Source organism: Jaculus jaculus, chromosome 3, assembly GCF_020740685.1.
Source record: "Jaculus jaculus isolate mJacJac1 chromosome 3, mJacJac1.mat.Y.cur, whole genome shotgun sequence".
Classification (NCBI taxonomy): Eukaryota; Metazoa; Chordata; class Mammalia; order Rodentia; family Dipodidae; genus Jaculus; species Jaculus jaculus.
The window spans coordinates 157,379,241-157,392,057 of record NC_059104.1 but is presented as its reverse complement, the minus strand read 5'-3'; the positions used below and the strand labels follow the sequence as shown (position 1 = coordinate 157,392,057).

General features: G+C 43.2%; 1 protein-coding gene across 2 annotated transcripts in view; it reads left to right on the top strand.

Annotated features, from left to right (window-relative positions):
* The first annotated feature begins 268 nt into the window (after window positions 1–268).
* The window catches only part of Hikeshi (heat shock protein nuclear import factor hikeshi), a 32,286-nt gene continuing 19,737 nt past the window's right edge, over window positions 269–12,817 (top strand). The window contains exons 1-2 of one of the 2 annotated variants that reach the window (XM_004658267.3): window positions 269–511; window positions 8,954–9,191. In XM_004658267.3, coding sequence (XP_004658324.1) covers window positions 482–511; window positions 8,954–9,191 — 268 coding nt within the window. In that variant the 5' untranslated portion in view covers window positions 269–481. Of the gene's footprint in view, window positions 512–615; window positions 838–8,953; window positions 9,192–12,817 lie in introns of those variants that run through there. The other variant, XM_045145849.1, reaches the window with a different exon arrangement.

The window sequence follows — 12,817 nt, the reverse complement described above, 5'->3', positions numbered from 1 at the left end:
CTAGGCAAGCCGAGGTATGGGGATCGCTGTGACTCGAGGCCAGGCTGAGGCTACAGAGTGAATTCCAAGTCAGACTGAGCTAGAACTTGGAAAGTACAGCACCGAAAACACGCCTATGGATCCCAATATTCAAACTCTCCGGGCTCAACGTCCCCGAAGCCGGCGCGGGGCACTATGGGATTTGTAGTCTTCTCACCCCTTTTGCCGCCGGTTCGCCCTTCTCCCTCAGTCGGAGGAACTTAGTGCGCGCCCCGGAAGTACTTGTCCCTGAGCGCGGCGTGCTGCTTGAGAAGCGAAGGTCAGAGGTCGTGGGGGCAGAAGGCGTTCTTGCGCTGGCCCTTTACACTATGTAGTGGAAGCGCTGGTTCCCTCTTGCGAATTCTGGAAGTTTCTCGGGTTCGACCGGGAGCGTGGCCACGGGATTTCGGGTGTCCGGCTTAGAGGTGCCCGCTGGCCGAGCGGAGTGTTGGCCGGCGCTGCCATGTTTGGCTGCCTGGTGGCGGGGAGGCTGGTGAGGACCGGGCCGGGGGTGGCAGGCAGGAAGGGGGCGGCGGGGGGCGCCGGTGCCGTGCGCGGGCTAACCCGCTCCCGGTCTCTTCACTTGTTTATCTGACAACGTGTTTGGCCCACGTTCGTCTGCGGGGTGCCCGCCGTGTCACCGCCGCGTGTTACTCTGTGCCAAGCTCGCGGCTCAGTGCCCCGCGCCTCTTCGGCAGCCTTCCGCGTAGCGTTCCCGCCCCGGCTCCCCCTGAACCTGAGCGGTGCGCTGTGCTCTCGCTTTGTCGTTGAGCGACGTACGCTCAGTAGCCATGACAGAGACTCGCTTGGGCTGCCAAGGTGAGTTAGGATTAAGCTGAGGTGTGGGGGGCTGGGTCAGGTGCGGAGTGGCCCGGCCGTGTGCGCCGACAGCTCGGGGCTGACATGGTCGCGGGGAGCCTCGTCTGCGAACGCGGGAGGAGGATGCGAGCCTAGGGTTTCCTCATTGGTCAGAAGAGATTGCCCCGCCGGGTCATTAGAATTGAAAGTGTAATCAGCAGCGCCTGGAATTGTTGAGGAGTGATCTGGTTTGTGAATCTTGTTTACTTCCTTAGAAGCCTTCCAGACTTACATTTATTTATTATTATTATTATTTATTTATTAGAGACCGACAGAGAGAGAGAATGGGCACGCCAGGCAGCCTCTAGCCACTGCAAACGAATCCAGATGCATGTGCCACGGGTGTGCATCTGCCTTATGTGGGACCTGGAGAATTGAACCTGGGTCCTTGGGCTTCGCAGGCTGTGCCTTAACCGCTAAGCCATCTCTCCAGCCCCCTAGACTTACATTTTGAGACCTGATCCCCTTCCCTTGAGTCCCCCTCCCACTCACTTTTTATTGAATAATGCAGCGGCTTTGTTGAATCCTCCCCCTTCCCCCAGTCAGTTTTGGCCTCGTGTATGCTAGGCAAGCACATTTCCAGAACTGTATCTCCAGCCCTTTTCATTAGCTTTTGTTTGGTTAGTTTTGTGTGTGTGTGTGTGTGTTTTGAGGTAGGGTATCTATCATTTTAGCCCAGGCTGACCTGGAACTCACTCTAGAGCTCCAGCTGGCCTGGAACTCACCAACAACATCCCACCTCTGTCTGGGATTAAGGACGTTCGTCACCACAGCTGCCTTCATTAGCTTTTGATAATGTGCACTGTTCAAGTGGGTGTAAGAAACCAGGGTCTGCAAGCCTCAGAAAGCTTACTGTCCCTCTTCAATAACTGGGAGCTTCCTGTTTGGGCCCCTGTAGAGGTAATACTGGTAAGATAATTTTGGAATGCCCCTGCTCTGGATATGAAAAAACAAAGTGTGGGACTTGGACGACTGCCATTAAAAACTGTATTTGTACCCCTGTGTGTTGGTTCATAGGGTAATCCCAGCTACTCGGGATAAGGCTGAGTGAGGAGGATTGGCAAGTTCAAGTCTTGCCTGACCAACATAAGTTACAAGACCTATCTCAGAAAAACAGAAGTTGGTGGTAGAGCTTAGTGGTGGGGTACTTGTCTACGACCCTGAGGTCAGTTCCAGTATCAACTCATGCTCTCCCATATACAAATATTAAAGAATAAAACAGTAGAAGCCGTGTGTCATGTTGTCAACTAATTTGGAAGGAAATTTAGTAGTATCTGTGCCTATTTACCCAACACCAAATCTATGTGATGAATATGCAGTAGAGACAAAATTTGGGTTGGGTTTGGCTCTGGATTCTGTAGTATTAGACATAAATGAGAATGAAGGGCAAATAGACCCACTCAACCCTAAATTACATGATTCTGTTACCAGAAAAATCCTCCAAACTGTCCTTGAGGTTTTTTTTTTAAATAAAGATAAAGGTACTGTTTATATTGGGCCTAGTTGAGTGGGATGTTACACACCTCTAACCCCAATACTGGAAAGAAAAGAGGAGATGGCAGTATAGAATTTGAGATGAATGTAGGCTACATGAGACCTTGTGTCCAAAAAAAGGGGGGATTGCTCGGTGTGGTGGTGCATACCTTTAATCCCAGCACTCGGGAGGCAGAAGTAGGAGGATCACTGTGAGTTGGAGGCCATCCTGAGACTACATAGTGAATTCCAGGTCAGCCTGAGCTAGAGCAAGACCCCACCTCAGAAAATCTAAAAAAAAGTGGGGGAGGTGATGAGAGTCAGTAGAGATTTATGGAACATCTCATGAATGTTCCATGAAGAGAAGACACACATTTATTTTGCCTGGTGGTTATTTCATGATCTGTGAATACCATGTTTCCTAAGGATGCGTGATGCAAAAAATCCTAGTGAAATTGAATTTAAGACAGGAAGTTTTGGTTTATACTTTTATTATATTTTTCTTCTATAGGATTTTTTTTTTTTTTGAGGTAGGATCTCACTTTAGCCCAGGCTGACCTGGAATTCACTATGGAGTCTCAGGGTGGCCTCGAACTCACGGCAATCCTCCTACCTCTGCCTCCCAAATGCTGGAATTAAAGGCATGCACCACCACACCCAGCTAGGATGGAAATTTTTATCTTTCATTTTATAAAATATTTGTGAGAGAAAGAGAGGCAGAGAATGGGCATGCCAGGGCTTCTAGCCACTGCAAACGAATTCAAGACACATGCATCATCTTGTGCATGTGGCTTACATGGGTACTGGGTATTGAACCTGGGTCTTCAGGCTTCACTGGCAACCACCTTAGCTACTAAGCTATCTCTCCAGCCCCCCTCCTTTGTTTTGTTTTGCTTTAACTTTTTTTTATTTTTTTTATTTTGAGGTAGGGTCTTGCTCTAGCCCAGGCTGACTTGTAGTATAGTATCAGGTTGTCTTTAAACACACAATCTTCCTACCTTGGCCTCTTGAGTGCTGGGATTAAAGATGTGCACCACCATGCCTGGCTATTTTTTTGACAGTTTTCATACATGTACATAATGTATTTTGAGCATTATTTTTTGTCTTCTCCCTCCCAACCTGCTTTCATTAAATCCTTTTTTATCTAGTCCCTCTTTTGTTTTTATTTATTTTTTATTTATTTGAGAGAGCAAGAGAATGGGTGTGCCGGGACCTCTAACCACCATGTCCATCTGGCTTTATGTGAGTTCTGGGGATTCAAACCTAGGACCTTAGGCTTCGCAGACCAGTGCCTTAACCGCTGAGCCATCTCTCCAGCCAACCCTATTCTGTTTTGATGTCATTCTTTTTTTTTTTTTTGCCTTCTTCCATCATCCATGGTGACATGGTGATGGGGCCAGTATTGTTCAGGCAAGGACAGCTGCAGTGAGAGGTCACCTGGTGACCAGAAAGTGGTATTCTAAAGCACTTTGCTCCATCCTGACACTTTTTCCTCAGTATTCTGAGCCCTGGATGGTGTGATGGAGTTGTCTCATTTAGTGCTGAGCACTGTGCTGTCGCTTCTCAGCATGTGAATGAGTTTTAAGTTTTCCCTAGTCACCTCCATCTGTACAAGTGCTTTTCTCATGAAAGGGAGAGCAGTGCTAGTCTAGAGGCATAAACATAAGTACGTAAAATCTCATAGCCAGGGGTGATAATGCATGCCTTTAGTCCCAGCACTAGGGAGGCAGAGGTAGAAGGATCACCATAGGTTTGAGGCCACCCTGAGATTACATAGTGAATTCCAGGTGAGCCTGGGCTAAAGTGAGACCATACCTCAGAAAACCGCCCTCCAAAATAAATAAATAAATAATAATAAGAAGAAATAAAAGCTGTGTGTGTGTGTGTGTGTGTGTGTGTGTGTTGTAGTGCTGGAGATTGAACTGATAACCTTGTGCATGCTAGGCAAGCTCTACCACTGAGCTACATTCCCAGCACTGTAAACATTAATATTTAAAAGGCAGCTTGATGGGCACAACATGTCTATTAAGCCAATCAACAATGGTAGCTTCTTCTCTAGGGCCTGTGACCTCCCCAGCCCATAAGCTGTAGACTAGGTTTTCAGTAGCAGTCATGAAGCCGGTCCTGCAGAGTAGGCCTCCAGTCCATCAGAGAGCAGGTGTGAGGTGGAAAATTTTATGCTGGTTCAGTACACTTCAAAAGGGAATGAAAACTTAATTTTAAGAATATGGATCCAGGCTGGGTGTGGTGGCTCATTCCTGTAATTCCAGATAGGATCAGGAGGTCAAGATCATCATTATCAGCTGAATAGTCACTTCAGGGGTTTGCATGTCATTCAACCTTGACATTTTGGGATTTTTTTAAGCTTTTTTTTTTTTTAAATTGGAAGCTTCCATAATTATAGACAACAAACCATGATAATTCCCTCCCCTCCCTCACTTTCCCCTTCAAAAATCCACACTCCATCATAGCCTCTCCCCTCTCCCTTAGTCTTTTATTTTGATGTCATCATCTTTTCCTCCTATTATGAGGGCTTTATTTAGGTAGTATCAGGCACTGTGAGGACATGGATATCCAGGCCATTTGGTGTCTGGAAGATTGCATTGGCTCTTACATTCTTTCTGCCATCTATTTCCCAATGGATCCTGAGCCTTGGAAGGAACCATAGAGATTTGGTGATGAGAACTCCTCTGTCACTCCTCAGCACTTTGGTTCCTTTTGAGTCATCCTAGAGGACACAGCCATCCAAAAAGAGAACTTCTGTAACCAAATGTGAGAATAGCATTAATATATGTGTATGAACATTTAGAAAAGTGCTTACAGGGCAGTTTGGTGAGCATAATACATTCATTTAGCCAGATACCAACAGGCATTGTGCCCCTAAGGCTCATGACCCCTTGTCATAGGCTTTTGACTAGGTTTTTTTTTTTTCTTTTTAAAATTATTGGCAACTTCCATAATTACAGACAATGTTAATTCCTTTCCCCCCTTTCTCGTCTCTTCATCATATCCCCTCCCCTTCTTAGTCTTCTATGTTGATGTCATCATCTTTTCCTTGTATTTGGCAGTCTTGTATAGATGGTGCCAAGCCAAGGTCTTTGGTATTCAGGCCATTTTGTGTCTGGAAGAGTGCATTGTAATGAGTCTTTCCCTTCCTTTGGCTCTTACATTCTTTCTGCCACCTCTTCCACAGTGGACCCTGAGCCTTGGAAGGTGTGATTGAGATATTTCAGTGCTGAGCACTGTGTCACTTCACAGCACTGTGGTGCCTTTTGAGCAATTCCAGAGGCCACCATCATCTGAAAAGAGGAGCTTCTGAAATCAAAAGTGAGAGTAGCATTAATATATGTGTATGGACATTAAGAGAAGTGCTGACCAGGCAGTTTGGTGAGCATAGTACATGCATTTGGCCAGACACCAGCAAGACACCAGCAGGCGGGACACCACTAGGGCTCATGACTTTCCCTGTTACAGGTTTTCAGTATCAGGCTGTATTCCCTCCCGTGCAGCAGGCTTCCAGTCTAATTAGAGAATGATTTGGTTTCCCCTATAACAGACATTCCACTATTGTACCCATTGGGTCATTTGGCCTGGCTGACCCAACTTAAGGCTTGCAGTGCCCATTGTTGTTTTATCTCCACTGAGGACTTCTGTCTTTCCCATTGACCTGCATGCAGCATAGATTTTTCCAGCTTTCTGTCAGGTCTACAGGAAAGAGATTTTCAGCTCAGCTCCAGCCAGATTTCTTTCTTTTTTTTTTTTTTTTTTTTTTGGTTTTTCGTGGTAAGTTCTCACTCCAGCTTAGACCTTGAATTCATTATGTAGTCTCAGGGTGGCCTCGAACTCACAGCGATCCTCCTACCTCTGCCTCCCGAGTGCTGGGATTAAAGGCATGCGCCACCATGCCCGGCTTCCAGCAAGATTTCTAAGTGACCTTGCAGCCCAAGCATGTGAAGTCTTATCAGCAGTAGTGTCTTACCATCTATTCCTGGTGGGAAACCAAGAGCCTTGGCAGTGGCCTATAATGTTTTGGGGGTATCAGGGACCTCCCTGGCCAACAACTCACTGGAAGGTATCCCATTCATGGCACTGAAAATTTTCTAATAACAATATACGGCTTCTGAGTATGCCATTGTTCAAAAAATTAGGTTTCCTTATGACTTATTTGTAACCTCTTAGATTTTAATTAACCTTCCCCCCACCCTTCCTTGACTCAATCTCTTCCCCTGACCTCGCTCAGGTTGACTTTGTTTTCAGTACCAGGCATGTATTCCCTCCCATGAAGCGGGCCTCCAGTCCACTTAGAGTAGTTGGCTTCCCCCATAACATACATGTCATTATGGTACCTGTTGACTCTCTTTTTGGGGATTTTTATTTTCAGTAGTTGACACTATATATGAAATCTATGGAAGCCAGGTGTGGTGGCTCATGCCTTTAATCCCAGCACTTGGGAGGCAGAGGTAGGAGGATCGCCGTGAGTTCGAGGCCACCCTGAGACCCCAAAGTGAATTCCAGGTCAGCCTGGGCTAGAGTGAGACCCTACCTCAAAAAAAAAAAAAGCAAAAAGAAATATATGGAGTTATGTAATATTACTTAAATTTCCTGTATTACTAGATAGGATATTATACAAGGGGAAAATAAGCATTTAAGTAACAAGCAGCAAATACTGGGTACTGAAAATAAGTTGCATTCAGGTAATAACAGTTGAATGTTTAGCCTTCCAAATGATTGTAATTACACAGATTTGGTACTTTGGTGTATAGTAATTGTAATTCAAAAGGAGAAACAAAAATACAAAACAAAGAGAACCTTAACTCAAGTGACATCAATTCTTCATAGTCTGAGTGCTTTCAGAATTCACACTTATTTTTGTTAATGCATATGAAATAAAATAGCAATGTGTGCCAAAATCAAGGTTTTTTGTTTTTTTTTTTCAATAGGCCTGATGTAGCGCAGGCTGCCCTTAAAATAATAGCCAAGGTTGATTTTGAGTTCGTTTTATCTTCCTACCTTGTGGTGCCTAATGTATGCTAGGCAAGCACTTTACCAACAGAGCTACAAACCCTAGCCCTCAAGGTAAAATGCATACAATGGTTCTCCTTCTCTCATCCTTCCCTTTTCCTTCTCCCTCTCCTCCAATCTCATCTCCCCCATGGGAGCTCCTCTCTCTACACCCAAAGTGCTGGGAGTATAGGCACATACCACCATGTATGGCTTGTAGTCAATTCTCAGTCTTCCCAGTCGTCGTCATCTCCAAAGCCTCTCTGGACACAAATCATTGCTACAGGCTGAAACTTCTCTTGAGAACCTTTTAAGGTCATAGAGGTTTTGATTATTCTATCATCACCTTGTTTTGGATGTATTTCTGTTTCAGAACATCTTCTGTAATATTGTTGCGCTGGTTATGGTGGGGCACACCTATAATCCCAGCACTTGAGATGCTGAGACAGGAGGATTAATTCAAGTTCCAGGCTATATATAGTGTGTACTAGGCCACCTAGGGTTACATCGTAAGACTTTGTCTCCAAAAAAAGCAGTTTTGATTCATTAATATTCAAGTCAACATTATTACGGCCTTAAAAAATTCACCTTAATATACTACAGTGCATTTTCATGGTTTGTCATTGCATAGTCTTTTTAGCACATTATAAAATGTGGCCATTGTAAATGGCAAAATCACTAACAGGAAAGTACAGAATGCATGGCATTAAGCCAACTGCCAAAGAGACTCTTGTTCACCCCACGTACAGTAAACAAGAATCCTAGAAGCGTGGTTTCCCCCTCAGCTGGGACCTTGAGCTCTGCTCTGCCCTTGAGAGTGCCCATGAATAACTGCAGAAGAGCCGCTAGCCTTGATTTTGAGTTACAAGTAAATCTTAGCTGAATTTGCAAATATGAAATCTTAAAATAACTGAGGACTGATTATTTTTGGGTTGCTTATCCAGTTTAATTAGCTGGAATTCTGTAATTTGAACCTTTTATTTTTACAACTTTTTTGAGTCTAATGTAGCCTAGGCTGACATCAAACTCACTAGGTAGCTGAGAATGACCTTGAATTCCTGCCTCTACTTTGCAAGTGGAACTACAAGCATGTGCCACTATCCCCAGCTCATTTTTGCAGCATTCTTTTTATTAATTAATTTATTTTATTTTGGTTTTTCGAAGTAGGGTCTCAGTCTAGCTCAGGCTGATTTAAAATTCACTATATGTAGTCTCAGGGTGGCCTCAAACTCATTGCAATCCTCCTACCTCTGCCTCCCAAGTGCTGGGATTAAGGGCATATGCCACCAACACCCAGTTTTTTTCAGCATTCCTAAGGCATGGTTATTTGTTTATGTAAGTAAAATTCATTCAGAGAACTTCAGAAAGAATGTAGCAATAGTTTGAGAAGATTGCATTCATTAAATGATCATTTTAAGGCTAAGTGTATTTTTGGAGTTTCTCAATACTTTCTTGGTACATTTGTTGTCTTCATAATTGGGGTATCAGGTGAACTTGGCATACTTTACATCATAGACCATGCCTGTGAGTAGCATAGAGCATACCGTAAAACTTACAGCAGCCCATCAAATGGCTGAACTAAGAAGGGCTTCTTGTGTTTTAGGTGCAGACAGCCGCACAGCAAGTGGCAGAAGATAAGTTTGTTTTTGACCTGCCTGATTATGAAAATATCAACCATGTTGTGGTTTTTATGCTGGGCACAATCCCATTTCCTGAGGGAATGGGAGGATCTGTCTACTTTTCCTATCCTGATTCAGATGGAATTCCAGTATGGCAGCTCCTAGGATTCGTCACGAATGGAAAACCAAGTGCCATCTTCAAAATATCAGGTCTTAAATCTGGTAAGAATATGATTAAAATACCAGGCAAACTTTCTTTTAAATTGCATAGGATGAAATACATCTTTTTATTTTCCATTATGTTTTTCTGAGTGATAGAATAATGAGTAACATGTTTGCAAAAGCAGGTGATACAGAAACATGTGGAAATAGGAAGTGAAAAGCTTCCTTGGCGCTTTACTCTTGCCCTCATCCCTGGAAGAGAACCATTCACTGTTCTATTTGGGTTTTCTGAGTTCATGACTATTTTAATAAGTGAGGAGTCTTCATAATTTGTACTATGCCTATCTCTGTTGTAAATGGATAAAACAGGATTGTGTAGGAAGTAGAATGGGAATACTTCTTTCTTCCATTAAAAATTTTGAACTCAAGCTGGGTGTGGTGGCACACACCTGCCTTTAATCCCAGCACTCAGGAGGCAAAGGTAGAAGAATTGCTGTGAGTTCGAAGCCACCCTGAGACTACATAATGAATTCCAGGTCAGACTGAGCTAGAGTGAGACCCTACCTCAGGAAACCAAAAAAAAGAACTTTTTTGGGGGGAGGTGTGGTTTCAAGGTAGGGTCTCATTCTATTCCAGATTGGCCTGGATTTCATTATGTAGTCTCAGGTTGGCCTTGAACTCATAGTACTACTCCTATCTCTGCCTACCAAGTGCTGGGATTAAAGGCATGTGCCACCATATTTGGCAAGCACAAATTTTCAACTCTGAACATTTGATTTCCCTCCAGTGTTCTTTTGGTTCTGTTAACATTACAGGGACATAATCCTTACTTTAATGTTTGAAATATTTTGTGAGGATAATGAGACTAGATTCAGTGCCATTTATTCCTATTGCCTGTGTTTCTCTTAAATCTAGATGGAGACATTTGAAAAGTCATACATAAGCATACACTCTAATATAAATTATTGATGAAGTCCAAAGAAAGCTACAAGTTAGGGAACATGTAGATAACTTGTCACATATTAACAAACATTTAGATGTCTATGGTGGAAATTTAAAGATAATGACTATTTAAAATTGATTTTATTGGGGGGCTGGAGAGATGGCTCAGTGGTTACATGCTTGCCTGCAAAGCCTAACTACTTGGGTTACATTTGCTAGTACTCACATAAAGCCAGATGCACAAAATGGCACATACATCTGGAGTTTGTTTGCAGTGGCTAGAGGCCCTGGTGCACCTGTTCTCCCTCTCTCTGTGTGTCTCTCTTATCTACTTGCAAATAAATAAATAAAAATACATAAAAAGTTTAATTTTATTGGGCTGGAAAGAAGACTCAGCATTAAGGCACTTGCTTACAAAGCCTAACAGCTTGGACTTGATCCTCCAGTATCCCCATAAAGCCAGATGCAGAAGGTGACACATGTATTTGGAGCTTGTTTGAAGCTGCCAGTGGTCCTGGTATCCCCATTCTTTTCTTTGCTTGCAAATAAATTTTAAAAACTAATTATATTTATTTGTGTGCATGTGCATGCAACTGTGTGTGCACTCTAGGACTTCTTGCTTCTGGAAGAAAAAAAACACCAGATGCCTGTGTCACTTTTGGGTCCAGCTTATTTGGATGGCTTGGGAATTGAACCCAGGCCAGCAGGCTTTGCAGGCAAGTGTCTTTAATTGCTGAACCATCTTCCTAGCCCCTACTTCTTTTTTGATATTATTTGGAAATAGAATCCTTAATCACAAGTAATATATAAATATATTAAATGTATCTTTTAAAGACAAGATTTTTAAAAATATGACTGTAATGCTATTATCACACCTAAAACCAAATGATAATTCTTTAACCTTAAATTGCATATTTATAATTCACGTTCAGGTTTTCAGTGCTGTCAAACATTTTATATGTATATAAAGTTTTAAAATACTTTTTAAAGAAATGTTTACTTATTTGAGAGAGAGGAATAGGCATACCAGGGCCTCCAGCCACTGTAAACGAACTCCAGACGCATGTGCCACCTTGTGCATCTTGCTTACAAGGCCATTTGGGAATCGAATCTGGGTCCTTTGTCCAACCTGAGACCACATAGAAAATTCCAGGTTAGCCTGGGCAAGAGCAAGACCCTACCTCAAAAAACTAAAAGAAATAGATGCAAATGGGAGGAGAGAGCAAAGGGAAAACAGGCTATAATGACTAATTCAGAGACTAAAGAGCTATCTGCAGAAAATAGAAACTAAAACAAGAGCCAGCATGGAGCCGGGCGTGGTGGCACATGCCTTTAATACCAGCACTCAGGAGGCAGAAGTAGGAAGATCGCTGTGAGTTTGAGGCCACCCGGAGACTCCACAGTGAATTCCAGGTCAGCCTGAGGAGCTAGAGTGAAACCCTACCTCAAAAAAAAAAAAAAAAAAAAAAAAAAAGAGCCAGCCTGTGCTGGAGCAGAAGGGAAAGAAGGCAAGTCTGAGCAATCATTCACTGACAATCCAGAGGAGTGTGTGTGTATGTGTGTGTTGTTTTTTTAAGGTAGGGTCTCACTGTAACCCAGGCCGACCTGGAATTCACTCCATTGTCCCAAAATGGCCTCAAACTCAACAGCAATCCCCCTACCTTTGCCTCCCAAGTGCTATGATTAAAGGTGTGTGCCACCACGCCTACCCCAGAGGAATATTTTTTATCAACTGTTTTGTAAATGCAAGTTTCTTAGTAGTTCTAGGAACTTTTTTTTTTTTTTTTAAGAATCTCAAGCCAGATGTGGTGGTACACACCTTTAACTTTTTATTTACTCATTAGAGAGAGAATGGGTGTGCCATGGCCTCTAGCCACTGCAGATGAACTCTAGACCCATGTATCACCATGAGCATCTGGCTCACATAGTTTCTGGGGAATTAAACCTGGGTCCTTAGGCTTTGCAGGCAGGTACCTTAACCACTAAGCCATTTCTCCAGCCTCAAATCCCATTTTTTAAATGTAAATTATTTTTTAAAGAAGTGAAATCACGTGCTGGTGTGTATTATTTTGGTTGCCACTAGAAAATGATGGGATAGTGAATTATGGGAGGCTTTGACTGTCTTTGGTGTGAGCTTAACAGTCCATGGGTGGGGGGTAGTTTTATATGTACTACAATACAAAGCATACTGAATGGCAATTTGGAGTCCCATTTGTGCGTTTAATATGTCTTAAAATATTTCCATCTACTCCTAGTCCATGTGTAGCAGACAGCTTCAGGTTCACTGAGATGCACTTCCACACCAGGCACAGTTTTGGAGGAAGGGATTTATTGATTCTTACAGATCCAAGGGAAGTTCTACAATGGCAGAAGAAGCTGGCCTGCTTTCACAGGACCAAACAGAGCAGCCAAAAGTTACACCACACAGCTCATTTCAGGAACTCCAGCTAGGCACACTTTGCATATCTTTAGATTGGAATCTCAACCCCACCATCATACCTTAGGGCTAGACCCTAAGATCTACCCAATGACGCTGCCTCCAACCAGATGGCTGCATACACAAACTACAAACTAATTAAATACTGAATATATTGGCAGTCATATATTGAAACTACCACACCATGTTTTAGTAGAGCCATTTCCTAAAGAAACCACTCCTGACCACTACCCAGTCAGCACTGTGTGCCTCTGTACTATCTCTGGATATGGTAGTCCAGTTTTCCTATGAAGCTTGATAATATGTA